Raw genomic sequence first — 25,425 nt, 5'->3', positions numbered from 1 at the left:
CCTTTACTGTAATGCAGCCTTTACAACCAATAAGAGACAACACTTGTACCATATCATATCATATCATCGCATTACAACATCAAAAAAAATCCCAGCGCTATCTAGTTTCACATCATGATATCGCAGCAGTATTGATTTTTTTTGGCTCAGCCCTATTTGGATAATAAAATTTGCCATTCACAGTTGAATCTTTACCTTTACATTTCATTAGAGCCTGATTTTTTTGAAACAGGAAACGTTCCATTCATTCTTTGTGTTGTAATTTCAGTTCTTTTGGTCCTCCTGCACAGACTCGGTGCTGTTTTAGCACAGAGATATTTAGTCCCGGCTTCATGCTGTCAGAGGCTGTGGTAGCGATGACCTCATGGTCCAAGCTGTTCAGATGTGTTTCTGCTGTTAGTCTACCGCCCCCCTGTGGTGTTGTGCCGACATGCAGGCTAGAGGGCTGACTATGATGTAGTGTCCCATGTCTTGTTGGTGCATTTCATTACTCAGCATTATGGTGGGTCTCTATTGTGTTCTGCACATTTCCCCACTCCATTGCCTGCAGTCAGTGCCTGGAAATGCGTGTGCGTAGGTGTGAGTGTGTGCGTGCAATGTGTGTGAACATGTGTACACAAACCTGTGTTTGTGTGCTCCCACTTGACCACCGGAGCTGGCGTGTGTATGCGTGTGCGGGAGGAGTGCTTGTGTGTGTGCACGAGTGTGGCAGGGTGTGCGTGGTGTCTGTGAGTTGCTGACCTGTGTGTCTTATTTCAGAAAGAGTCCCCCACCACCTCCAGGCAGTCCCCTGCCAATGGCCACTCCAGCATTAACAGTTCTATCTTGGTAAGGACCCCCGCCCCCAAATAGATCCCGCCCCACCTCCACGCCCCTGAATAGGATCTCCCTCCCCAGACAGACCCACAGCCATGCGTTGTTTTTTGTCTCCTCTCTCCCCTCCGGTGTCTCTCATTTGTTTCCGTCGATGTCTCACGGTATCTCTACATGTCCGTGTCCCTCCGTCAAGTCAACTAATTTATCCGTCCAGATGTCCGTCTATTATGGATTGTGTTCATTTCTGTTCAGTTTTGAGTTGTGGTAGCAGTAGCAGTAATAGCCGTAGGTGGGTCGTACCAACATTTCTCAATCCAGTGTCCTTCTCCCTTGGTCATTCTCAATCTGTTTGAGCCAAAGGTCCCCGTGTCCGATATCTCAGTTAACAAATTGGTGTGCCTCATAAACGCCTGCTGCGTGCTGTGCCTCGTTGCTGACACAACACACCTAGGCCTCCTGCGGTTACAGCAGCGCACGGGGCACTCTCTGTGCTCCCGCTGCGCACACACACACACACACTCCAGTCCTGTAGCCTCTCCGCAGCTCCCTTCTCTCTTGGCCGAGGCTCCAGACAGACATCGTGGTCGTGCTGATGCTGCAGCTGCTTTGCTTGCTCTCTGCTTGCTTGGTTGCTCCACAGCCAGATCTGCTTCAACAGATGAGAATTACTCTCTCTTTCTTTCTCTTTCTCCCTCTCTTTGTTTCTTTCTCTTCCCTCTCTCTGTCTTTTTTTTTTTGCAAGCGCAGTGACTAGAGTGCAGTGATTGTGCATGTTGTGTCGTTTGGGGTTCTCTCATGTTCTAAATATCACTATTCTTTTTTTTTTAAATGTTATAGTCTAGTAGCTGTGTCGCCACCGTCTCTAAACCATGTCTCTCTGTCGTCAACGGTTTACTCTCCACAGGATCTGCCGTCTACCATCCAGCCCAAGGGTCGACAGGTGAATACCAGCGCTCAGTCGCTCTCTCCTTCATCTGTAGTGCTAACCCCTGCGTCCCTCCCCATGATTCACAACTTTGTCTGTGTGTGTGTATGTGTGTGTGTGTGCATGTACTTAAGTATAAGTGTGTGAGCTTCTCTGTCACCTCCTCTCCCCCACCTCCCTGTGCTTGACACAGCCCATTCACTAACGCCTAGTGGAGTTCAGGCCATCACTAAAATTTGGGTTCATTTCCAAGGTAGTTGTTTTTCTTTTGCTCTCTTTCTTCTGTGGCCACCAACCGATCCCCAATCTGTTGAGGCTGTCACTTTTGATGTGAATGGCCAAGGCCTGACCTCGTTTTTAAACAGACAATATTAGATGTTGGACCCTCTCCAGAATGCATTAGGCGCGATAATATGCACCAAAATGGGCTGCAGCTGCTCGGCTCATAGCAGGCCACAGAGAGAGACAGAAATGAGCAGACAGAATTCAATTGGATTCAAATTAAGTTTTGTTTGGACGGTGTTTGGGGAAATTAGTTTTTATAGATTTGGAGGAAAAGAGGCCTGACCGCAGCACTCGCCTTCAAGCCCCAACGGGGAACTGTTCCGAATGGTAATCATGGAAATACAGTTTGATTTGCCATCGCTCTGTCTCACAGCCATCTATCTTCACCCTTAGTAGAGGAAGCCACAGATCCAGACCTCCTGTGTCACACACACCTCCCCTCTCTCACACAGACTCCTGGCAAATTTGTGAGCTTTGACTGCCCCCACCCTCCTTTATGTGCACTCCCCAGCAACCACACCCCCCCCTCTAGCGACAAAACCAGTGACCACTGTTGTAGCATCAGCTTCATGTTGTATATAAAAACAACAAGTATGTTACCTTAACTCCCTCCCTGTTTGTATGACACTAATGGCACAGGCATTGTTGAGCCCTGCAGGGCCTAGAGGTCGCCCGTAACCACTGATCCTGAGTCAGATTTGAAGGCACGCCTCTCAGATTTAAGCATGTATTTCAGCTTTGGGATCAGCAGTCATGGGCGACCTCTACATTAAGCCACCTAAAATTTAACGTTGACAATTTATTGCTGTTCCCTAACTGTCGTCTCATCCCGTCACCTTTGTAGTTGGTTTTAGTTTTGTCTTCATGTGTCGGCTCATTCCAAAGACATAGCCCTCTTCCATTGTCTCTGGCATAATCCAACAGCAACCAACCCAAAATCAGAGCACAGCACTCTTAATTTTGCAGAATCAAGTTGCAAGAGAGGAAAAAGTTGGTTGTACGAGTACCAGATCCTACCAGTAGAGGGCGATAGGGCCTACAAGAGACTGTCTTTTCCAAGACAGCCTCTCTTGGCAGCCTGTCTGAGCTCACTGAACTGTGTTATTGCAGTAATTTATCATCATGCCGGAAAGTATATGTTTAAAAAGTGTCTCGGATAATATCATCCCTTGTCTTTCCATAAGAGGAGTTTGACGTGAACCTTGTGCCGACATCTCCCATTTCACCACCAAACCTCCCCCTCCACCAGCATCCCCAAAACCAACCTTGGTAACCATTCTGCTGTGAGACATTTCATAGCCGTTTTACTGCATGATGTGTGTGATTGCTTTCACGTCCTAGATCGTACCCAGACCTCCAATCAAGGATAAAATGTCTGTCAAGGTAAGAGACAAGAGACAGCCCACCCAGAGCCAGAATAATAACGACACATAATACCAGTATCTGTCAGGTTAGTGTTACTGTGAATGGGCACTATTGTTTCATTCCAAATACATTTTATTAGAATAAATCTCTGTCACATACAGTAGAAGTGGGGAAAAAAAAAACAAGAAGAAATCACATCTGGTTTAGTGCAGGATAATAATAGTTGTTGTTTTGAGCGGGTAGACATGTAAACAATGCCTGTGCCGTAATTACCAGTGTGTTGAGAGCCTCATTAATGGCCCAGCAGTGTCTGGGTATATCTCACAGGAGATAGTCCTGTCTTAGAAATCGGTCTCCAACCTGGCAACCGCAACACCTCCGCTTCCCCTAAACACCACACACACCCTTGCCTGAAACGCCTTTGCTCGTTACCTCAGTCTTAGCTGTCATGATATACCGCAGGAAATTGCACCAGCCAGCCATCTCCGCTCTCTGTTTCTGTTTCTTTACTGTTCCCCTTTCCCCCTCTCTTGCGGTCCCACACACAGTATTTTATTCTCGATTGACACCTCTCCCTCCTGCCTTTGCTCTCCCGGCTCACCCCATCTGACCCCACTGCACCTTCTGCCCCCCTCGCTGCAGATCTACGTGAGGGCTCAGTTTGAGTACGACCCCTCCAGAGACGACCTCATCCCCTGCAAGGAGGCCGGCATCCGCTTCCGGGTGGGCGACATCATCCAGATCATCTCCAAGGACGACCACAACTGGTGGCAGGGCAAGCTGGAGAACACCAAGAACGGCACGGCGGGCCTCATCCCCTCGCCAGAGCTGCAGGAGTGGTGAGAGGAGAGCACAGGGGAAGAGACACATGTAGCTCACATATGAGTCCTGAACAGTGACAGGATGGTGTGAAGTGAGGTGCCAGTGAGCTGGAATAAAAGTGTATTTTTCCCACTCATCTCTAGTGAAAACTGTCCATCCAGTTTCTGTGTGTTTTGACTTTTTTGCCTTCACTACAATTCAGTTTGGCTTGGGATTCCTTTGTGGAGCTCATAAGCGGACATTTGAAAAACTAAACAGCAGCAGTTCTTTGCGAAAACAGTCACACAGATACACGCTACCCAGCATGATCCACTGTCCATGAGGGTGAAGAGTCTCATGGGGGCTATTTCCTCCTGAAGAACACAGGCAGACTGTGTCTTTTCTATTTGCGTCTAATTTATAACACTTGAGGACGAATAGATCCGTTCTCTTGTGTTCTTCGGCGTAGTAAATAGTTCCCAAGGGCTGTGAATGAGGCCAGGTATCTGTGTCATTGTTTTTGGAAAGAGCTGGTGCTGTTTTTCGCATCTAAATTTTTAACAGTTTGAGGTCTGTTCACTAAAATCCATCCACCCTTATTATATTTTGGTGCCAGGAGACGGGAAATTACGGCAGAATGGAAACCTCACCACATAACAGACACTATCTGAATGAAGAGATTTGTGTTTTGGATGAACTCTACATGTAACTGGAAGCCACTGAATCTAATAATATTTGTGTGTTTTACTTTGCATTTTTGTGTGTGTGTGTGTGTGTGTGTGTGTGTGTGTGTGCATTCACAGGCGTGTGGCGTGTATAGCTATGGAGAAGACCAAGCAGGAACAGCAGGCCAGCTGTACCTGGTTTGGCAAGAAGAAGAAGCAGTACAAAGACAAGTATCTGGCCAAGCACAATGCAGGTACATCACACACACACACTCATAAACACACACTCATAAACACACATGCACACAAACACACACACACACACACTTATCGGCATGCATGGAAACGCAAACAGTACGCCGCCTCAGTGGTCATCAGTCCATGTGAGCACACACACTCGCCCCTACGTGCATGCACACGCTCTCCCAGTGTACACACATTTCCCCGTGGTTGCAGGCGTGAGACTTCACATGGGTGGGATTGTGTAGCCTGTGAACGTGTCTGGTGTGTGTGTGTGTGTGTGTGTGTTTGGATAGGTGGGCTTGAGCGTAACAGGAGCCGGTAGCGTATAGCTCCAGCGGCAGTGGCTCTGCAGGGAACGACAGGAATAGCAGAAATCTTATATGAGGACAGGAGCAGACTGGGGGGGGACATGGGCAGGGCACGAGCATGTATAGCAGGTCTGAGTCAGCGGGTGTGTGTGTGTGTGTGTGTGTGTAATACACAGGCAGAGACCACTCTGCTGAGTAAAGACATGGCATCAAGCACAGAGGTGTTGCAGTCGTGAGTTCCCAGCACGTTCAACATTTTGAATTGTTGTTTTGCCACCTCAGCAGCACACAGATTTACTGTGACTGCACGTTATCAGGCTGGGGTCTTGTGCTGAGTGGACTGTCACGTGTGTGTGTGTGTGTGTGTGTGTGTCTGCAACCAGAGCTCCGAGGGATAGGATCACACAGGTGGCTGGGAGAAGCCAGACTGGTGAATTGGGAGAGTTTTAGGTGCATGCATTTTTTGTATGAGATGAGATGTGAAAGCGAGAGGAGAGCAGGTAGAAGCACGGTAGCAGGGCGAATAAAATTTAGAGTAAAGAGAGGCAGAGAGATTAGAAGAAGGGAAGAGAACAGCAAATGAAGGACAGGGGGGTTAAGAAGAGGTTGGAAGTGTATATCAGGTAACTGTCGTTCACCCCCAACCAGGGCTTTGCACACTCTTGTACAGTACAGCGTGGCCCTGACAGGTGTGTATGAATGTGCATGTGTGTGTGTGTGTGTGTGTGTGTGTGTGTGTGTGTGTGCGTGCACATGTTGACACCAGTCAGTTTGTCCAGTGTTTGTCTGTTTTTGTGCCAGAAAGGGTCAGGGTAGAGGTGTGGCAGCACACATCGTGTCAATATCAGTATCCTACCAAAGACTTTTCCCTTCACCTCTTGTACTGAAACCCAAGATCAGCACCCTGACCAGCAGCAAGGTCACTTTACAGCTGTGGCCATAAACGGCACACTTGGAGCTGGCTTTGGGCCTGTTTCATAACTTTCATATCGTCCTCACAGATCGAGGGGGGGTGCGTCCTTAAATGTTAAAGCGTAGCACCTACACAACAAAGCCAAAGTCACCCCCAAAAAGCATGACCACACTGCAAAAAGTCCAAATCTTAACAAGATTATTTGTCCTATTTCAAGTAAAAATGTCTTATTTCTAGTCAAAATATCTCAATTTGCACTTGTTTCAAGTGAAAATCTACTTGAAACAAGTGAAAATTAGCTTGAAACAACAAACAAATTTTTACTTGTCACAAGTAAAAATTTGCTTGTTCCATTGGCAAAATTTGTTTCTTGTTTCAAGCTAATTTTCACTTGTTTCAAGTGAATTTTCGCTTGAAACAAGTTGAAACAAGTGAAAATTGTCTAAAGACAAGTAATTTCTGAGCTGATCATGTCTTATTTTAAGTGTAATGAGATATTTTGACTAGAAATAAGACATTTTTACTTGAAATAAGACAAATTATCTTGGTAAGATTTTGACTTTTTGCAGTGCACTCACCTCAAGTCAGGCCATTTTGAACAAGAGTCTCAGACAGGGAAGAACAGGAGTACAGACAGACGAAGAGGATGGATAGGAGCCTGTTACTTCTTTCTGTTTCAGTTTTCTTCCTATTTGATTGCATGAATGTGATTTCACATGTCACTCACTTGTGCATAAGAGATTATGGGGAAGCAGGGGATGAGGAACGTACTTTGAAACCCCCTGCCCTGAATTAAACAATGTGGTAGGAGATGGATGACTCTGTGTGTGTGTCTACGTGTGTGTGTGTGTGTCCCTACCCCAATATCAAGGTGATGAGCATGTCAGCTGTCGAGCTGTGTACCTGCAAACCCCCTGAGGCGTCATCACATCCGTCAGTGTCCATTGAAAACAAATGTTCCTAACTATTTAGCATGCAGCACGGAGCGCAGCGGTCATGTCTCAGTGGCACACCGCCGCTCGTCCGGGCGCAGCGTGCATGACAGGAGCGTGAAAGCATGTCATCCCCGGCAGAACCATCTGCGTTTGATCATCGGTGTTCACGACTGCAAAATGCCATAACTTCAGCATGATATTGTCTCTTACTTGTCACAGTCACTTTGTTTTTTTTTTTTTCATCAGATTCATAAACGAGCATGAAGCACTCATGTTTGATCATATTTGACACTTTGACCCCCCCCTCATTCATTTTACAGCGCTAACTAATCCTAGTCTGTCTCAGGCTCTGTTTGCATTTTGCCGAGTGACACTGTGAGAATTGTTGACCTGTCAAAGTGGCAGATGTTAGGCAGAATTCACAGCCCAGAGTTCACACCAGCCACAGACGACAGGTTCCTCTGGTTAACGTTAACCTCTGGTCACCTGAAGGTGTGAACGCACGTGCAGCAGCAACACTGTATTCTGTATTCCTCTCCGCCTCCATCGTTGGCACTATGCCGTGTTGCATGGCTGCTCCGCTGTTGAATCTTGCTCTTTGTGTGTAATGTTTGTATGGTAATTCTGCTGTTGTAACCATGTTATGACCCCCCTTTCATCTCTCTCGCTGTCTCCTTCTGAACGGCCTCTCTGCATGTAAGTAACAACCAGTGACAGTGGCTAATGCCTCTTTTTTCTTCTTTCTCTTTCTCTTTCTCTCTCTCTTTCTTCACACATTGTTTACAGTTTCACAAAAACCACTTTGATTCTATCACACCATCTCTCTCTCTCTCTCTCTCTCTTGCTGTTCATTCTGTTAACCCTGTGGATTATATCAGCTGTCACTTGCAGTGTTTCAGTTTTGCTTGTGTTGTTACTGACCAGAACAACAGAAGGCTCAGACAAAACTGAAACAGTAGCTTTGCAGTCTGTGTGTGTGTGTGTGTGTGTGTGTTTCAGACAGTGTGCCGTGGTGTTCATCCTAACCCATCTTCTAATTTGTTTTGCTCATTGCGCGCTCAGTGACAAACAGACTGCGTAAATAGCAGCACAGACACCGAAGTCTCCTCGGCTGCGGTATTAATTCCCAATTTGCCATCAGGCGTTTTAATAGATCCAGCCGGTGTGTGTCCCTCGGTCTGTAGAGCCCACAACCTCAGACACACACTCGGCGTCAGGCTGGGCTGCAGCCAGATGGGCGGTAAGACCGAGTCGACTGTTACACAAGAGAACTCGGCGACTCGTGGGTTTTGTATTTCACATGTCAGCCCCTTGAGACGGTGCCTGCAGGCTCATGTTTCAGGGGCCGAGGACACATTGTACAGTGAGCGGCTGTGCTCTAGCATGTGTTACCCTCCGTGATCCAGACATCTAACAGCGGCCAGGAAAGTTTTTTTTTTTTTCCCCTCCAGAGTGACCTCTGACCTCCAAATTTATTCTGACGTCGGCGCTCCTCTTGCACGCTCCTCTCTTTGCCCACCCCGTTGAACAGAAGCAGCCACTAAACCCAATAGAATCTGCACCGCTGTGATTAACACAAAATATTATCTGGAATTTAGTATTTTAACAGTCACGATACACACATCGTTCTGATTGAGAATTAGGAGTTTTCCAGTTCGTCTTTATTTGGTTTTGCACAGGATGTGAGCCTTAAATTTGCATCTCATTTCGTCTCCGTTCTTCCACAATCCATACCAGTGACATTTGTTGCCATTCACCGCGTTTTACATAAGGCCTTTTTTCTTTCTTTTCTTTTTTTTCATTTTTCTTGAATGCACTTGCATTCAACCAAGTGAGCGTTTGACCCCAGCTTCCACTCTTGTCACCGCATTGTCACCGAGTGTGTCCCGGCCCGTCTAGCACACCTTGTTCCCCTCGAGCTCTGTGTTCTGTGTCCCCGTTCAGCCTCTGCAAGGTCTCACGCTCTCTCTCTCTCTCTCTCTCTCTCTCGCTCCTCTGTTAGTGTTCGACCAACTAGATCTTGTCACATATGAGGAGGTTGTGAAGCTTCCCGCTTTCAAGAGGAAAACACTAGTTTTATTAGGTAAGTTCCAGTGGATGTGGATTGTGTAGTCGGCCTCAGCTGGGATGAGGGGAGCGCTTCCCTTTTTGACTGTGTGTCTGTGTTGGTCAGGTGCTCACGGAGTCGGCAGAAGACACATCAAGAACACACTCATCACCAAACACCCCGACAGATTCGCCTACCCCATCCCACGTAAGACACACACCAGAGTCACCTTCAAGGATGTTTTCTTAGGGCGGGGCCATATGGACAAAATCAGATATAATATCTTTGATGAAACAGCTTGATATCAATAATGTGACAATCCTACAGGGAAAGCTAATGGTGCTTTCATAGGTTATTTACACACAATGTGGATATGAGCAAGTAGATACAGTGGTGGAAAAAAGTTTTCATGCCATTTCATTCCATGCATTTGTGAAATATTGCATTAAGAAATCACTCTTAGGTCTTCATGTGCAATTTCTTTTAGTCCAGTCACAGCCGAAATACTAAACAAATCCTAAAAAAGCCATTCAAAACTTAAAATTGATTGGTTCCATAAAAATACATAAGAAATTTGGAGTATTGGGCCATTTTGGTACCAGTGATGAAGGTTGTTCTTTTTATTAAAAGACACAGTTTTTGTTGCCAAGCTTGGTGTCTATATAAAGCAGCACATCTGAAAGTTCTTCAGACACAAAAATGGCTACAACAAGGAACCTAACGCAGGAAACACGCCTGAAGATGAAGATTCAACTGTCAAGAATTTAGTTTTGTTAGTTTTTCTTTTAAACAATAAACAAAAAAATATAATTTGTATTTGCTTGTATCTGTCTAATGCAGCCTCACCTTTTGAAACACAAAAAAGATTTTTCCACAAATACTTCATGATTATATTTGAGATTGTGAGATTGTGTTAAATTTTAAGGGTGTCCTGAAACTTTTTTCCACCACTGTAGAGGCAAATGACAGAACAGCCTAGAAGAGAATCTAATAAGTTCAGAAAATTGTATCCTTACACTGTAAAAGCAGCTTTTGAAGCCAGGAAACCACAACACTTTTGTCATATCACAATAAAACAATACCCAAAATCTTTTTTTTTTACTTTTTTTTTTTTTTTTTTTTTTTTTTTTTTTTATAATTTACTCTATCCATGTTTATTTGACCTTTTAAGAATATTATTATTATCAACTCTTTTTATGAATAGTTTTGTCATGTTTCAAACAGAAAATTTCTCAGTTTGTTTTAACAGCATGGCAGAGGCAAACAAGATATATAAAATACAGAAAAGAGAGAGTAGAAAAAAATACATGCATGTACATATATATCTCTCTCTCCTCAAAAAACAAAAAAAAGAAAAAGATCAGGAGTTGACCATATGGGTATATATACTCATTATTTAGCCATATATGGAAAGAAATATTTGATACCAGAGAAACAAATGTATATAAAAAAAAATGTATAGTATGGAATACCCAAAATCTCAGAAAGTAATTAGTCTCAGAGCACAATATCAATGCATCGCCCAGCTTTTTCTGCTGTGCTGTGCTTTGTTTTCCACACACCTTTTCAAGAAATGTCGATTTGTCTGCTCACTCCCTGCGTCTCTCTGTCACACAGACACAACCAGACCTCCTAAGAAGGACGAGGAGAACGGGAAGAACTACTACTTTGTGTCCCACGACCAGATGATGCAGGACATCAGCAACAACGAGTACCTGGAGTATGGCAGCCACGAGGACGCCATGTACGGGACGCGGCTGGAGACCATCCGCAAGATCCACGAGCAGGGGCTGATATCCATACTGGACGTAGAGCCTCAGGTGTGTGTGTGTGTGCGGGGGGGGTCTATACGTGTGTGTGTGTAGGTGTATACATACATATTTGTGGACATACTGACCCTTAAACCTGTTCTCCGTTAGGCCCTGAAGGTCCTGCGAACAGCAGAGTTCGCCCCATACGTCGTCTTCATCGCTGCACCGACTATCACGCCAGGCATCAACGAGGTAAAAACAGACACACACAGGTTTGTGATATATTTTAAAAAGTGGGGGGAAAAAAGTGAGTTGCATTCCTGTGTCAACTGATGATGTAACAATTTGTCAAATATTCCCCTAAAAGGACTGAAAATATTATAAAACCTGTTAATGTGATGAATTCTTGGATAATGTAATGATGCATTATTTCAGCAACTGGTGATGTTTTTAATTGATGGTGTCATAATAATGTCTCTCATTCAAGCTGTTACATTCTTCTTATTCTCATTAATTTTGCATTAATAATCAGGATTATTACGACATCATTAGTTTAAAACTTCTTGCACCCCTAATGAATTAATAATTGGTGGTTATTGTTTGAAGGAACAAGCGCAGGGACAGGTTTTAGCACACTTTCGGTCCGTTCACAGGGAGATTTCATTACATTTTGACAAGCTATTACATTATTTAGCAGTTGTTACATCATCAGTTGCTACGAGCCCGACAGATGGTTCCTGGATTTGTCGATAAACATGAATCACTGAAAGAGATTTACAGTTTCCCATGCGCCCCGCGAGCTCTTTCACATCAGCGAGCCACAATAAGCCACGTCTCAGAATGTGACAGATCATGATGTGAAGCGCTGCGGTGGCCAGGTATCTGCCTGCACCAGCACTCCTTCATCTCTCTCTCTCCTCCTCGCTCATCTGCCTGCCTCTCTCATGCCTCTTTGCACTCATTTATTTTGCATGCTGCATGCGTTTTTCTTTGGCACTCGTCTCAGACGCCCAGGTGGTGCCGCACGCTGCCAGTAAGTATGACCTGACAGAAATACCGACCGTATTTAGCACTAGTGTTGTTTGGAAGCTCGCATGTGACTTTCCCCTCAGGGTTCCACTTAGACCCCGTTCAGACTGCCAGCCCATATCCCATTTTTTTGACATATCCGGATTGGAGTCATATTGATTTTGTTAAGCCACATTTGTTACGTGGCTTAAACTCGCAATGCAACACGTGACGGGGGCGTCGAGTCCAGGGCAGCAGAAATGAAAAAGTGAAGAGCTGGGTGTCTGCAGCGTGAAGCATCAGTCTCCCTCGTGATGTCTGCTGTGACGGAGGGATTCTGCACCGTGACTTGCTAAAGGGATGACAAGAAGCCGAAAACGATGCATACAATTTTGTTTCTGCTCATTTTTTTTTTTCCTTTTAAATTTGCATTTGAAAAACAGTTCATGTACATCACATACGTACACACACCTGCCAATGCAGATCACTTAACACACAAATGGAGCCTGATAACTTGCACATAATAGTGTTAGTGGTCAGTCAGTCCTAAAGATCGGGTTTGAGAAGCAAATCAGATTCGCCTGCAGTCTGAACAAAGTCGTAGACCCCCTCAGTGCCATCCTCTCTTTGTCCCTGTCATTTCACCTCACCCTCTCCGCTCAGATAGAGTCGCTGTGTCATTGTTTACATGGGCTCTCATCCCTCCATCCTTCTCCCTGCCTTTGTCACTATCTTAATGCTCCTCGTCCTCCTCCTCTTGTCGCACTCAGGACGAGTCTCTCCAGCGGCTGCAGAAGGAGTCGGAGATCCTGCAGAAGACCTACGCCCACTACTTCGACCAGACCATCATCAACAATGAGATCGATGAGACCATCAGGCACCTGGAGGAGGCCATTGATCTGGTGTGCACCACCGGCCAGTGGGTGCCCGTCTCCTGGGTCTACTGACCTGCACTCCTCTGTCACTCCCTCCTCCTCCTCCTCTTCTTGCCCTCTCCCTCCCCACCTGTCCCTTCCTGCTCCTCCCTCTCCTGTCCCACCTCCTTCCTTCCTCCCCCCCCAACGGATCCAGCGACACCTCTGCAAAACTCCCAACATTCCCTCAGCAAAACACTAAAATAAAATCAACGCAACTGATCAGAAACCGTCTCTCTACACTGCACTTGACCGTCGAACAGCCAATCAAACCGATTTAAAAAAACAAAAAAGAAGAAAGAAAGAAAAAAGGACAACTGCAGCAACCAATGGAAATCCTCTTTGCGCTGCGCAAACACCTGCAGCAGCCAATCAGACTCTTGCCCTTACAGACTACCTAGTCGTAGTGTTGTATAAACAAAGTAAAAAAAAAAAATCAAAATGAATATTGTCATGTCTGTTCTAGCTAGGAGGCGACATTTTTGTAGATGTTTGTTTTAAAGAGACAGTACTGTACCCCCCTCCTCCTCCTCCTCCCGTGTCGGCGCACTGGGACGGTGCGACTGTCCCGCCCTGCCCACCTCTCCTCCCGCCATCCCAATCACATCACATAGTCCCGTCAGGTGTTGTAGTACGAAGGCGTTTAGCTCCACGGAAAGACACTGTCGGTGGGTATTCTCTCTCTCTCTGCTAGCAGACTGAAGAAAAGCACACGGTCGCCGCAGTGTCTCTCGCCCCTCACTGTCTGCTCATCCCTTTCCTTTGTAGGCTGTCGAACTGGGTTACATCCTCTCATAACGTACTCCTATTATGAGCTTTGGTTCAGTAAGCGTATGGCCACAGCTACCCCACGCACAACAACTCACACTAACACCTTTCTACCAGGTACTGTCTCTTCTAAATAAAACCATAAATGTTTTAGAGATTTGAATGAGGTATCATGCATGTGGACATTCGCAAGCTTCCATGCTGTCAGTCAGTGTTTCCCCGTGTCCCACTGTAAACCTCCAAGAGAGAAAAAAAGAGAAGAAAAAATAACATGAATAATAATAATAAAAAAAAAAAAACATTCCAGCTGTTTGGAAGACTGAACTCAACCAAGGGAAGCAAGAGGAGCAAGGAAATGACTCAAAGCCGGACGTTGACTTGACACCTATGCACATCCCTTGCATTTTGGGCGACATTTCTAAACAACAGATTTCTAAAGAATCGACCATGTAGTGAGATGTGTTTGTAAAAAAAGAAAAGAGAAAAAAAAAAAAAAGCATAAATAAAATGTCTCAATTTTTGATTTGTCATACTCCGAAAAAGATCAGGACATGGGGGAAGAATTTCACTCCTCATTTGCCATTTCAGAAAATGTGTTGTCCAAGAGTATTAATGTTTCAATTAAGTTTAATCGACGAGAGATAAAAATGCTGATTTTTATTCTGCAACTGTGTATCTGTTTGAAAAGGATGTTCTCACTATACATTCTGCAAGGTGTGACTACTTTGCAAGGGAGGAGGAGGCAGTGTGTGTATCTGAATAACCATGTATATGAATATGACAGACTGACATCCAACTGCCCCAGTGTAAATGACTCTGCAATGATAAAAGTTCTTCAGTATGAACAATTTTTTAAATATATTTCCTTTTATGTGTCGAAAAATTAACCGAGGAGTGGCTCCGTTTTTTTTTTCCCACCGCACGTAAATATGCACACTGACACCGACAGCAGCTTGAAATCCAGGCCGAGCGCAGGATCTCCGATGTGTGGGTTTGTTTTTTTTGTTTTTTTAGGTGTGCAGAAAAAACACACACACACACAGGCAAACAAGCAGAGAGGATGTGGCAAGCCTTTTATTAGCTAGGCTCTAATTCAAGATATTTGCAGTTATATTTTAGCCAATCAGAAGTCTCCTTTTAGAAATCTCTAACTACATTTTGACCAGTCAGATTGAAACTACTGCTGCCCTTCATGTGTAAGTGGTGCCTCATTGCAGACATATAAACTTCAGTTGCAAATATCCACAGCTGACTAGTTGTGATTCCAGTTTCAGATATCTACTATTTAACTGACTAGTCATATTTACATTTGAGATATCTGCTATTTTTATTTCAAGTAGTCAAAACTGAATTACTGATATCTGTAAATGACACTGAAATAAAATTCTGACGAGTCACAGTGTAATCATGACCAGTCAGGATGATCTAGATAGAATAAATGTTAAAAAAAAAAAAAAAAGGCTTTCCACAGAGAGGGCAGGGAGGAACGAGGTAGGATAGGCAGACAAGGTGGGGGGAAATAAGCCCAAAGTCAAATAACACACACACACACACACACACACACACACACACACACACACACACACAAACAGCTAGATGCAAAACCATGGGTGTGATCTCCACTAGGGACAGTGAATAGGGACAGTGGTTTTCCATCGAGGACATTTTCCAAGTTCAGTTCTCTCTTCAGTATTTAACCATTCAGTGAGGCCTTGACTAGGAGAATTAAATGTATGCATGTAATAAATATCTGGGACAGGACTCTTTCCCAGAAATAGTCCAGTCATTTTATGAAAAAAACCTAGGACAAATTGCAAGAGAAGCAAACTCAACTGATTTTGTATCCTCAGTTTGTCCTGAGTGAGGGAAAAAAAGTCCCAAGAAATCCCATTGGTGGAAAGTTTTGAAAATCACCTCTTTATGACCACATATTACCAAAAAACACTGTTTTTAACACACAGGGGAAAGGGGTTCAAAATTCTACTTTCAGATATCACTATAAAAATTCACAAGTTGATTACACACACAAAGACAAGAAAAAAAGTCAATTACAAGTTCTTTGAATTATTCTGTTTACACATGCATATCACACATTATCTGATTTGATATGTGCTAATAAGGAATATAAGGAATAAATGCCAGAAGAGACATTTAAACAGTGAATTAAAAGGTTACTATATATATAGTGACATTGAATTAAAAGGTTACTATATAACAGTGAAGTAAAAGGTTACTGTATATATAGTAACCTTTTAATTCAGTTTGCTTCTCTTGCAATTTGTCCTAGGTTGACCCCAATTTTGGCCTAAAATTACTGGACTAAAATATCTAGGAATATCTGGACTGAACCCCCCTGGAAGCCCATAACCCCTTTAAAACATGACTAAAGGGACAGTTCCCCCACTTCACAGGTGGAACACTAACAGCCGCGTGGAGCCGCCATCAAGCAGAAATGGAAGTGTGAAAATGTAATTTAAGTCGAACACTGACATTTATCCACATCGGCACGTGTAGGCGGATTGTGTTTCAGCTGTCTAGTTGATCTACCTGAGACGATCTCAGGTGAAGCTCTCCTGTCAGGTGATCCAGTGATCCCACGGAGTGATCCCAGTGAACAGAGCCTGAGCTGTTTCACTGTTGCATAATCTGAGAACAGTTGTTTGGGGAAGAAAAAAAAAAAAAAAAAAAAACAAGGTTCCAGGACATCTGTGTGTTGTTGTGCTTTTTTTTTTTTTTTATTGAATATGGATTGAAAACAAGTACATGACGGTGACAACAGACTTGAGGCTAATGTTGCTGTTCTTCTGAGCGGCTCAAGAAATAAGAGAGGCATGTTGGAACCTCTAATTACCTCTAATTAATATTGATGACAAATTAAATAATAACCTATGAGACTTTTTTAATATTTGACTAAATTAACCAGCACTGTTTTCCATTATTATTATTGTTTTCAGTTGCAGTATTAAAACTTGTATATCTACTTTACCACCACTAAATATCTATATGCCTACTATGCCAGGTGGATTGATATCAAAATTATCTTGTTATGGTCATTTTTTGTTTCAGTTATTAGAAACTAAAACATTTTACTTAAAAATGATGAAATCTTTCATTACCCCAAAAGTGGGCATCTTGTTCTAATGAAAGAGGCGATGGTTGGAGAAAGAAGGAAAAGAAGACCTGCAGGAGAAAAAAAAATGGGGAGAGAGTGGGAGATTCTGTCCTGAAAGCGAGAGCTGTTGGAGGAAGCACTGATGATGATGAGCGCCAGGGAGAGTGAGACTAGTTTTCAGTTTTAGTTGTGGAGCTGCGGCCCTGCAGATGAAGAGGAAGGAGCTGTTAGGAGAGAGGGACGGGAAGGGAAGAGCCAGCAGGAGCCTCATCAGCTTTGAGTGGCTGAGACGGAGCTAACCAAGTGACATCATGACAAAAAAAAGAGCTGCAGATGAAGAGGGCAGCAGCAGAGTTAGAAAAAAAACAGTCAATATGTGGAGGAAAGCGGCGCAGCTCTGGAAACTGGATATCTGTAAGACACAGGCCTGCAGCAGAGCTTGAGAGAGGGATGGAGGATGAAAAATCAATTTAATGAGCTGCACCAGCTGAAAGTGGAGATTTGTCTGCTGAGCCGGATAGGCACCTAAACACACCATCGTTTACCTGAGCACATGAGCTCAAATCCTCACACCGCCTCGGTGAGAGCGGCTCTGCATCACTGTGCACTCAGACGGAAAATATGGAAAATAAAGAGCAGCGGCTTTGAAGCAAAATTTCACTTTCCTGGAATCTACAGCCTCCACCTGCCTGAGGAACTTTATCACTGAATGCAGCTAGGGTTGCAAAGGGGTAGAAAATTTATAGTACATTTTCAGAAACTTTCCATGGGAATTAATGGGAATTAATAGAAATTAACTGAAAATTTGGGTTAATTTATACAAACTATCATATATAAATATAAATACATACATTTTGTTTTGTCATAAGCAGACGTGTGCAAACTAATACAAAATTAAAATATGACATTTTTGACAGATTAATTTGGGAGTAGAAATTTGATCGATTCTGTCATTGATTAACAAAAAAACATGAATGTTGAATAAAATAAACATATTTCCTATGCAGGCGTGCAGGGGGCGTGGCCTCGAGGCACGCACAGTGCAGGGTAGAAACTCAACTGAGTTTGCATCAGATCTGGTTGTTTTAACCAAGATTATGTTGAGAGATGTTTGTTTGTTTGTTTTTTCAACTACATTTAAATTCCCAGTTGTAGCCTAACGTGCAATTTGTACATTTCCAGTTCCCATATACTCCTGTGCATTCCCATGGAAAGTTTCCAACTGTGAAAATTCCCAGAATTTTGCAGCCCTATTTGCAACAAGATTTCCTTTTGAAAACTTAATACTGAATCAAATAATACCAGCATGGTAGCATTCATGTAGCTGAAGTGTGTTCACGTGGCTTTGCAGATTCATACAATGTTCATTTGAAAGCCTCGGCCTCATATTATGGTGGCAGCTATTAGTAAGACAGATTAGACTAGGTAAAACAATATTCTCTATTTCCAACCCAGAAGGTGATGGGAGAAAGCCCCTGGAAAACAGCACTGTGTGTTTACACCAGATCCTGACTGGACAGCAGCGAGCAGCTCAACACAATTCTTGCCTGCACGTCCCACCTCTGCCGCTTTAACTTTGGCCCATATAAATCAAAGAGTTGTATTACATTTACTGGATGCTTCCTGATAAAAATAGCCACATGAGAACGACGGTAAATGAGAGGGATGAGATGCAGCATCCAGGCCTCCCCAGTTGTTTTAGTCCGGGCCTAATCCCATATTAAAGGGCTAACAGGCCAGGGTGCAGATTAAATGGAGCTGGCCGCTGAAGCAGGTCGACACCTCGCTGAAAGGACGCACTTAGCAAGCAGGTGAAAGGTCAACAGCAATTTTTATTTAGAAAAATATATATATTGTGTGTGTGTGTGTATGTGTGATGGAGTGTTAAGTCTTACAATATCATTGAACTGTATCACTGGCTGTCAGACCGAGTCAAGACAATATCACCAGGGGTCAAAAAACGAAAAGTGGCGGCTGAGATCAGGGATATCCACAGACATTTTCAGCTACACAGAGCACATCAGTGTGGATACGGACACGGCAGTACAGAGAACCGACAAGATTTTGTAAATGATGTTAAGTACAAAGGTCTACATCTGAAAGCATTCTTATCCCAAAGAATGATGATGCGCTCTGACCCTGTAACCTCTCCCATCCAGCGCCCAGCATATGGCAGCGGTCACGCCCGTCACGTTCGGTTTATAGAGCGCCATGGTGGCCATAAGGGGAAAGCGATCCATCGGCAGGAGGTAAATGCAACGAGAAAGTCCCTCCATCACATTACAGCATATACAAGCGAGGACACTGAGCCGCATGCAGTAAGAAGATTAATGCATTTAAGGGAAAGCTGCAGAACCTACATTTACAGAGTTGAATGAATAAAAACGTGGAGAACGAGCGAGAGAGGACATCTGTTTCGGAGATAACTACAGGAGCCACTGCTCTTATCGCCTTTAAATTTACACATAGATGTGAATGAAAACATGACTTGCCTAACGGACTACGTAATGCTAAGAAATTGAATGTTACATAATATTCATAAAAATTACATTAATTTAAGTGTGTTACGTAACAAAAGGCGGGAGTTCAAAGATACATTTTGATAACATCGTCTCAGTAATCCGCCACTTGAAATCAACACCTGCATCTGTAAATGTAGGATTTGAATCGTGCTGCAGGGCACCTCACGCCACACAGTTTGGCGTGGCTGTGTATGAACCAGGAGGACAGATATGTATTAGAAGAATTATTATGACTCCTCCTATCTAAATATATATGTATATCATGGTTTATGATATATCAACAGTTTTTGTGAAAATAAATACTATTTGTAGTCTTCCAGTGTCCATTATTGTTTTGTCTATGAGTCTGCTGCTGTATCCAGGTCAGCTGAATCTCTTCTCTTTACTACACTCATTGCATTGCAAAAGAAAGCTATGCAAAATCCCTCTGTCTTTGGCAGGGTAGACTCACACCAATTACCACCCAAACAAGTATCGGTACTTGTTTGCACAAATGAAAACATGTTTCACCTTGGTGGCACATTGGAAAAAGGTATTCCAACTCCATTGGTGGCATTTCCATGGGCTAGAATTCAAACTCCATTTCTCATGTGCATGAAACACAGATGTCCATGTCTGACAGGCCAATCAAGCCAAAGAGAAACCACACCACAAGGAAGTAAAGAATTGATTGGCTTGCTTGTGACATTTGTCCTCGGACCCCATCAGAAATCTCCCCGTCCTCAGGGTCCAGGAAGGTCCCGTTGCGCAGGCTTTCCGTGCCGTTGCCCATCTCCTCCCTGAGCTCCTGTTGGAGCAGCTTGGAGATGAGGTTGTTGAAGCGGTTCTCCGTGGTGGAGGCGATGTCCGTGGAGGCTGTGGTCAGGTTCAGCTCTCCCGGGTCCACGCATGTGCCGTTCACCTTGGCGAAGACCACCTCGCTGAGGTCCAGGCCCGCGACGGAGGAGGGCGAGGCACAAGGGATGTCCCGCACCAGTTTGTAGCTTTCCATCCACTCCTTCAGCCACTCGAGGGTGCAGTCGCACTCCCAGGGGTTCCTGAAGAGGTACAGGCGCCCCAGGAAGTAGATGGGCTGGAAAACGGGGAAGGGAAGAGTGGTGAGGTTGTTACTGTTGAGGTGGAGGGTGATCAGGCTGGTCAGGTTCTCAAAAGAGCCCTCTTCGATGAAGAGCAGCCGGTTCCTGTCCAGGTAGAGGACCTCCAACTCCAATAGGTCGCTGAACCAAGTCTTGGACACGTTGGTCAACTGGTTCCCTCCCAGGTTGAGCATCTTTAGGCGGCCAAGGCCCTTGAAGGAGACTCGGGGTAGTTCGGACAGGAGGTTGTCATTGAGGTAGAAGTTCTCCAGCCGCACAAGGTCCTGGAAGGCCATTTCATGGATCACATTGATGCGGTTCTCCTGAAGGTTCAGGTACCTGTAGTAGAAAAACAGAGAGAGATGTTTGGAGATACATTTTTCAGTCTGTACTTTGCTTTAGGGAAAGGCTTTGACCAATAAGGACTTCCTAGATGTGTCACCCTTTGGCTTACTTGAGGCTTCCCAGGCCCAGCAGGGAGTTGTAGGCCACTGCCTCTATCTTGTTCCTCTCCAGGTAGATGTGGGTCAGGTTTTCCATGCCCCTGATGGCCCCGGGGATCCTGCGAAAGTTGTTTTGGAAGCAGAGCAGCTCCTTGAGCGCTGTTTGCTCTATGAAGATGCGGTCGGGGATGTTGAAGAGGTTACAGTCTGACAGGTCGAGGCGCACCAGTTTCTTCAGCGCCGTGAAGGTGCGTGTGTGAAGGTAGCTGATGTGCTCATTGTGGGCCATCTTCAGCTCCACCAAGTTGGGTAATCCCTGCAAGACAGAGAGGCAGCTGTATGCTCAATATAGAGAGTTTACTGTGTAGTTTGATAAGCAACCACTTTTCACTGGAGGAACTTGAACTACAGCAAAGCTATCCACAAGGGAAAATTGTTTTTTCATTCTGTGTTTGCAGTAACCATCCTCCTACACCTGCCTGCCAGAAACAAGAATCTGTAGGAAAATGCAAACTGAGTAACCCTGTCTGACATCATCACAAGAAGAAGTGTAAGGGATGTTTTGTTTTGTTTTTTTTTGCTATATGCAATTTCCATCACTCTGACATTTTCCCTCAGACAACTGTTTAACAGACTACAGACAGACTACAAACTGCCAGTTACTCATCTGAATGAAATAAAAACAGGAAAATGCACACACAGTTTATCCACACAGAGCCAATTTATTTTGATGGAATATAAGTTAATTTGGACATGTTAATTAAATATCATAATTCAATCATATTTATGTCCAAATACAAGCTATTTTTTCATTCTTATAGGAAAAAAGTTTTTTTTTTTATCCTCTCTTCACCTGAGCTGCTTCCAACATGTAATCTTGTCAAGCTACCAGGTTAATAACACCAATCTACTGTACAGTCAGCTAAAAACAGAGGTAAGTGTAGACCTTGAAGGCTCCAGGGGTTATGAAGGAGATGTTGTTGTGGTCCAGGGAGAGGGACTTGAGGGAGGGCAGAGTGCCGAAGGCCCTTTCCGACAGGAACTTGAGTCTGTTCTTGTCCAGGTTGATGGCGGAGGCCTCGCAGGGAAACTCTTTGGGTAGCTCAGCGAGGGCGGACCGGTCACACAGCACACTGCAGCTCCTCTCCTGGGTGCAGGTGCAGGATGCTGGACAGGCACGAACACAAGCCCATAGTGCCAAGCCCGCCTGAGGCAGCAGGCACAGCACAGACACTGAAGGGAGGAGAGGAGAGAGTCGAACATCAAAACCTTGGAGTGAAAACAACAGCGCACACTAATGACCTGGGCTCAGAAATCAGTGATCAGACCCTCTTTCCAAAATCATTGTCTTGCCATGCATGTTTTTAATAGTCTGCATTGCTAATACAAAAAATCTGGAAATAAAGTAATTCTGAATCTATTTTTGAGTGCAGAACATTCTTCTTTAATATGAAACATCTAATGAGACAGCCATCAAGTACATTTACCATATATGCTCTAAAATGGGTGCAGTTGCTCATGCAAATCTGTACAATGCTTTCAGTAATCCATATTCAACTGCAACATTATTTGATTATAATCAAATAATGTTGCAGTTGAATAATACCAGTGTTTTAGGCAAAATACTGCCAAATGCAACAAGGCTGTTTATGAATCGGGATAGAAAAAGCTTTTCCAAAAATAACTCGGGACCAAAAATGTCTATCTACATCAAGTCAACTTTCATTCAAACAGACCGAGACTGGGTCGGTTAATACTGCTGATGAGGGAGGCTTGATTTGAAAGTTTTAGGATAATACTTTCAGAATGTGAGCCCATATAGTTACACAAGCCAGCTATGGAACAACAAATCACAGGGAATAACACAGCACACACAAGTGTTAGAAATATGTTGACATGAACATAGGATATTAGCAATGACGTTTTTCCACAGACAGAGTAAATAGTCTGGGAGATTGTGCTTTAAAATGTAAAACACATGTTGGTAATGCTCTACACTTTTATTGAAAAAGCCATAATACCAGCGCTGCTCCACAGATAAAATGCTTTGACGGTTAATGGACACTTGCAATGTGTTTATGTTGATCTTTTTTAATACACTGTGTTTTGTCTGTAGTAAATCTGCACTCAGTTTCATGTCTGGTGTCAGTCCAGCATTGTGTGTAACTGTCTTTTAATGTGTCAGCACAAATGATCCAGGTCATCTTCCTTGTGCGCCTGTTGTACTCAACTGCAACTGAATCTGATCTGAATCTGAAGTGTAATATTTGGCTTTGATTCAGTTCCAAATGCATTATGTGTGCTACATAAAAAATGTAGTTTATTAAAAACAGCGCAATACATTATTCTGATCCATGATGTTAAAAAAAAAAAAAAAAAAAAACACAGGAAAATTCTCAGTGGATTTCACCGAAACTGAAATTACCACAGCTCTGACAGAGGCAGTCTACTGAATCTGCAGAGTTACAGTAGAAGGGTCGGGTTCAAGGCCCCAAAGACACAGCGCTGCTTGTTATTCATTTCATTTACTGCAGAGAAACATCATATTGTAATACTGCCCGTCATCATCTAGGAATACTGAAGAGTTATTGACAGCTGAAGACGGCGCTGTGGACACTTTGCAGCGCCGTTCTTCAATTTACTCTGTCTACAGATTAAAATGTGTCCGTTGAGGTCTGCAGAAGTGCCAGGGCATGGTGGAGTGATTTGATGTCTGAGTCACGTTGACGGGCAAGTTGAGGGCTTTTTTCAGGCTGAACTGTGTCTTTCCCAGCTGCTAGGCGTGGTGAAACGATGATGTGATTAAGAAAGAACAGCTTACATTAGAGATTAGCCCAACAACAATAGGCATTGTCTGTGGCTGGGATTTCACCCCCGATGCAGTTCATGCTAACTGGAGTTGGGCCCTGCATTTTAATTTGATCAATCGATAAATCTCTGCAGATGAAAGGGCCTCAGTGTAGCCAAACCCAAATTCCACTTTGATTCATTATCACACAAGATTTTTTTTTTTTTTTTCCCGTGATGTTCAGGGACAGCACTCCCCCTAACAAACCAATCTTAACATATTTAAAGACAGGATCCTTTATAAAATCTTAGACTTGCTGATGAAACTTTCACTTTCACCCAACCACCTTTGGGCCTTGAGACTGTTTGGCGGCTGAGAAAAAGCCTGATGAAGAGCAGAGGGATTGAAACTAACCAGTGAAAGCGATGACAGTCATTCCTGTGGTCTCTCATCTGGGACATGCCAGGATTAAAGGAGATCTGAAATGGCAGGAAAAAATTTTACAGTAGCACCACTGATAAACTACCACAATAATTATGAATTACATAAATGTATGGAAAAAGCCGGTTGCTGGAGGTGATCAGTGATTCATTACAATTTCCAGAGTCTTAGTCAACTCACTGATTCCTCATTCTTTGAAAACAGCTTGACTTCTACTTTTAATGGTAGTAAACTGGTAATAAAGAAAACAGTGCATTCAATACATTTTCTAATTAAATCAGTGGTTTTTAACTTTATTACAACCGTAAACAGAGACATTCCGTGACTTACTACATCATTTCCCAGTTTCTAGCTTTAAGTATTAAGTTGAAGGTCTAATGCAAAATATACAAGAAAGTCAAGATGCACCTGTGAACGAGCACATACCTGTAGATGGTTTGAGACAATAGCATCCATGTGTGATATAGGTCACTGTCCAAATAGCAGTGCATGTGCCCATCCTGCCCATCCCATGTCAGTCTGCACAGCTCACTCTCCAAGGCATAACTGAGCCAGCTTACTGGATCTGTGCCTGACAGGTCTCATGCGGGACAGAGCACAAGTGTGTGTGGTTGTGTGCGCTTCTGTACTTAGTGCACAGCGGGCCCCTTCCCATCCCCCCCACTTCAGTTAGTGTTTGACTGTTCCATCATCACACACACACACAGACACTTTGCCAAAAGCCATCTCTTAATGGCAGCCAAATCCCCTGGACGGAGAGAGGGATGGATGGAGATGAAGGGAGATGGGCGGTTGGCAGGATTAGAGAGGTAAAGCAGCACTCTCAGATCAGAGCAAACACCAGAGGCAGGCCTGTAACTTAGACACATGGAGCACTCAGATTACACTCCACACACAGAACATGAAAATGGACCGAAGGGGAGGACATACAGACTTTTCCAGAAATGCAGATGTGTTGAAATGGATTAGAGGATCAGTGTGCTATTAGTGGTGCGATCTGATGGAAAGGTAGATAGATATCATTTGTCAATATGAGATTAATATGAGGTTGAGTCCCAGGTGCTGCGCAGGCCACAACTCCTGCACCGCGACCGCCGTCTTTCCTCTGGGGAGCTGAATGTTCTCGCTGAGGTGGGGCGAACACTGTGTGCATGTCCTTAAAACCTTATTTTCGAGCTGACACACAAATTATACAACAGGTTTTTAATGGGTGTCACTGGCTCGGCGGTTATAAAACCTACTCAGCACATTAGGGACCATGTGACCTTTCATGGGAAAACATGAAAACTCAAGAGAAAA

At 44.0% G+C, this 25,425-nt stretch overlaps 2 protein-coding genes across 23 annotated transcripts in view; one reads left to right on the top strand and one right to left on the bottom strand.

The window, feature by feature from the left end:
- caska (calcium/calmodulin-dependent serine protein kinase a) overlaps positions 1-14,631 on the top strand; it is a 132,303-nt gene extending 117,672 nt beyond the window's left edge. For 6 of the 22 annotated variants that reach the window (XM_030080635.1, XM_030080640.1, XM_030080633.1 and 3 more), the window contains 11 exons: positions 760-828; positions 1,721-1,756; positions 3,368-3,409; positions 4,034-4,230; positions 4,996-5,111; positions 9,259-9,339; positions 9,430-9,510; positions 10,921-11,123; positions 11,223-11,306; positions 12,061-12,087; positions 12,833-14,631. In XM_030080635.1, the coding sequence (XP_029936495.1) occupies positions 760-828; positions 1,721-1,756; positions 3,368-3,409; positions 4,034-4,230; positions 4,996-5,111; positions 9,259-9,339; positions 9,430-9,510; positions 10,921-11,123; positions 11,223-11,306; positions 12,061-12,087; positions 12,833-13,009 (1,113 nt within the window). In that variant the 3' untranslated portion in view covers positions 13,010-14,631. The remainder of the gene's footprint in view (positions 1-759; positions 829-1,720; positions 1,757-3,367; positions 3,410-4,033; positions 4,231-4,995; positions 5,112-9,258; positions 9,340-9,429; positions 9,511-10,920; positions 11,124-11,222; positions 11,307-12,060; positions 12,088-12,832) is intronic. The other 16 variants (XM_030080646.1, XM_030080652.1, XM_030080650.1 and 13 more) reach the window with 11 other exon arrangements.
- A 4,039-nt stretch (positions 14,632-18,670) lies between these two features.
- Positions 18,671-24,734, bottom strand: nyx (nyctalopin). The gene is made up of 5 exons (XM_030081422.1): positions 24,553-24,734; positions 24,100-24,164; positions 21,844-22,130; positions 20,909-21,213; positions 18,671-20,793 (listed from the first exon to the last, which is right to left on the bottom strand). The coding sequence occupies exons 2-5, from the start codon at positions 24,119-24,121 to the stop codon at positions 19,965-19,967; spliced, it is 1,443 nt and encodes a 480-aa protein (XP_029937282.1). The 5' UTR covers positions 24,122-24,164; positions 24,553-24,734; the 3' UTR covers positions 18,671-19,964.
- Positions 24,735-25,425: the final 691 nt, after the last annotated feature.

The sequence above is a fragment of the Myripristis murdjan genome, chromosome 21 (genome assembly GCF_902150065.1).
Source record: "Myripristis murdjan chromosome 21, fMyrMur1.1, whole genome shotgun sequence".
In the NCBI taxonomy this organism is placed as follows: Eukaryota; Metazoa; Chordata; class Actinopteri; order Holocentriformes; family Holocentridae; genus Myripristis; species Myripristis murdjan.
The sequence above is the reverse complement of the archived record's forward strand: the minus strand, read 5'-3'. Positions and strand labels throughout refer to the sequence as shown.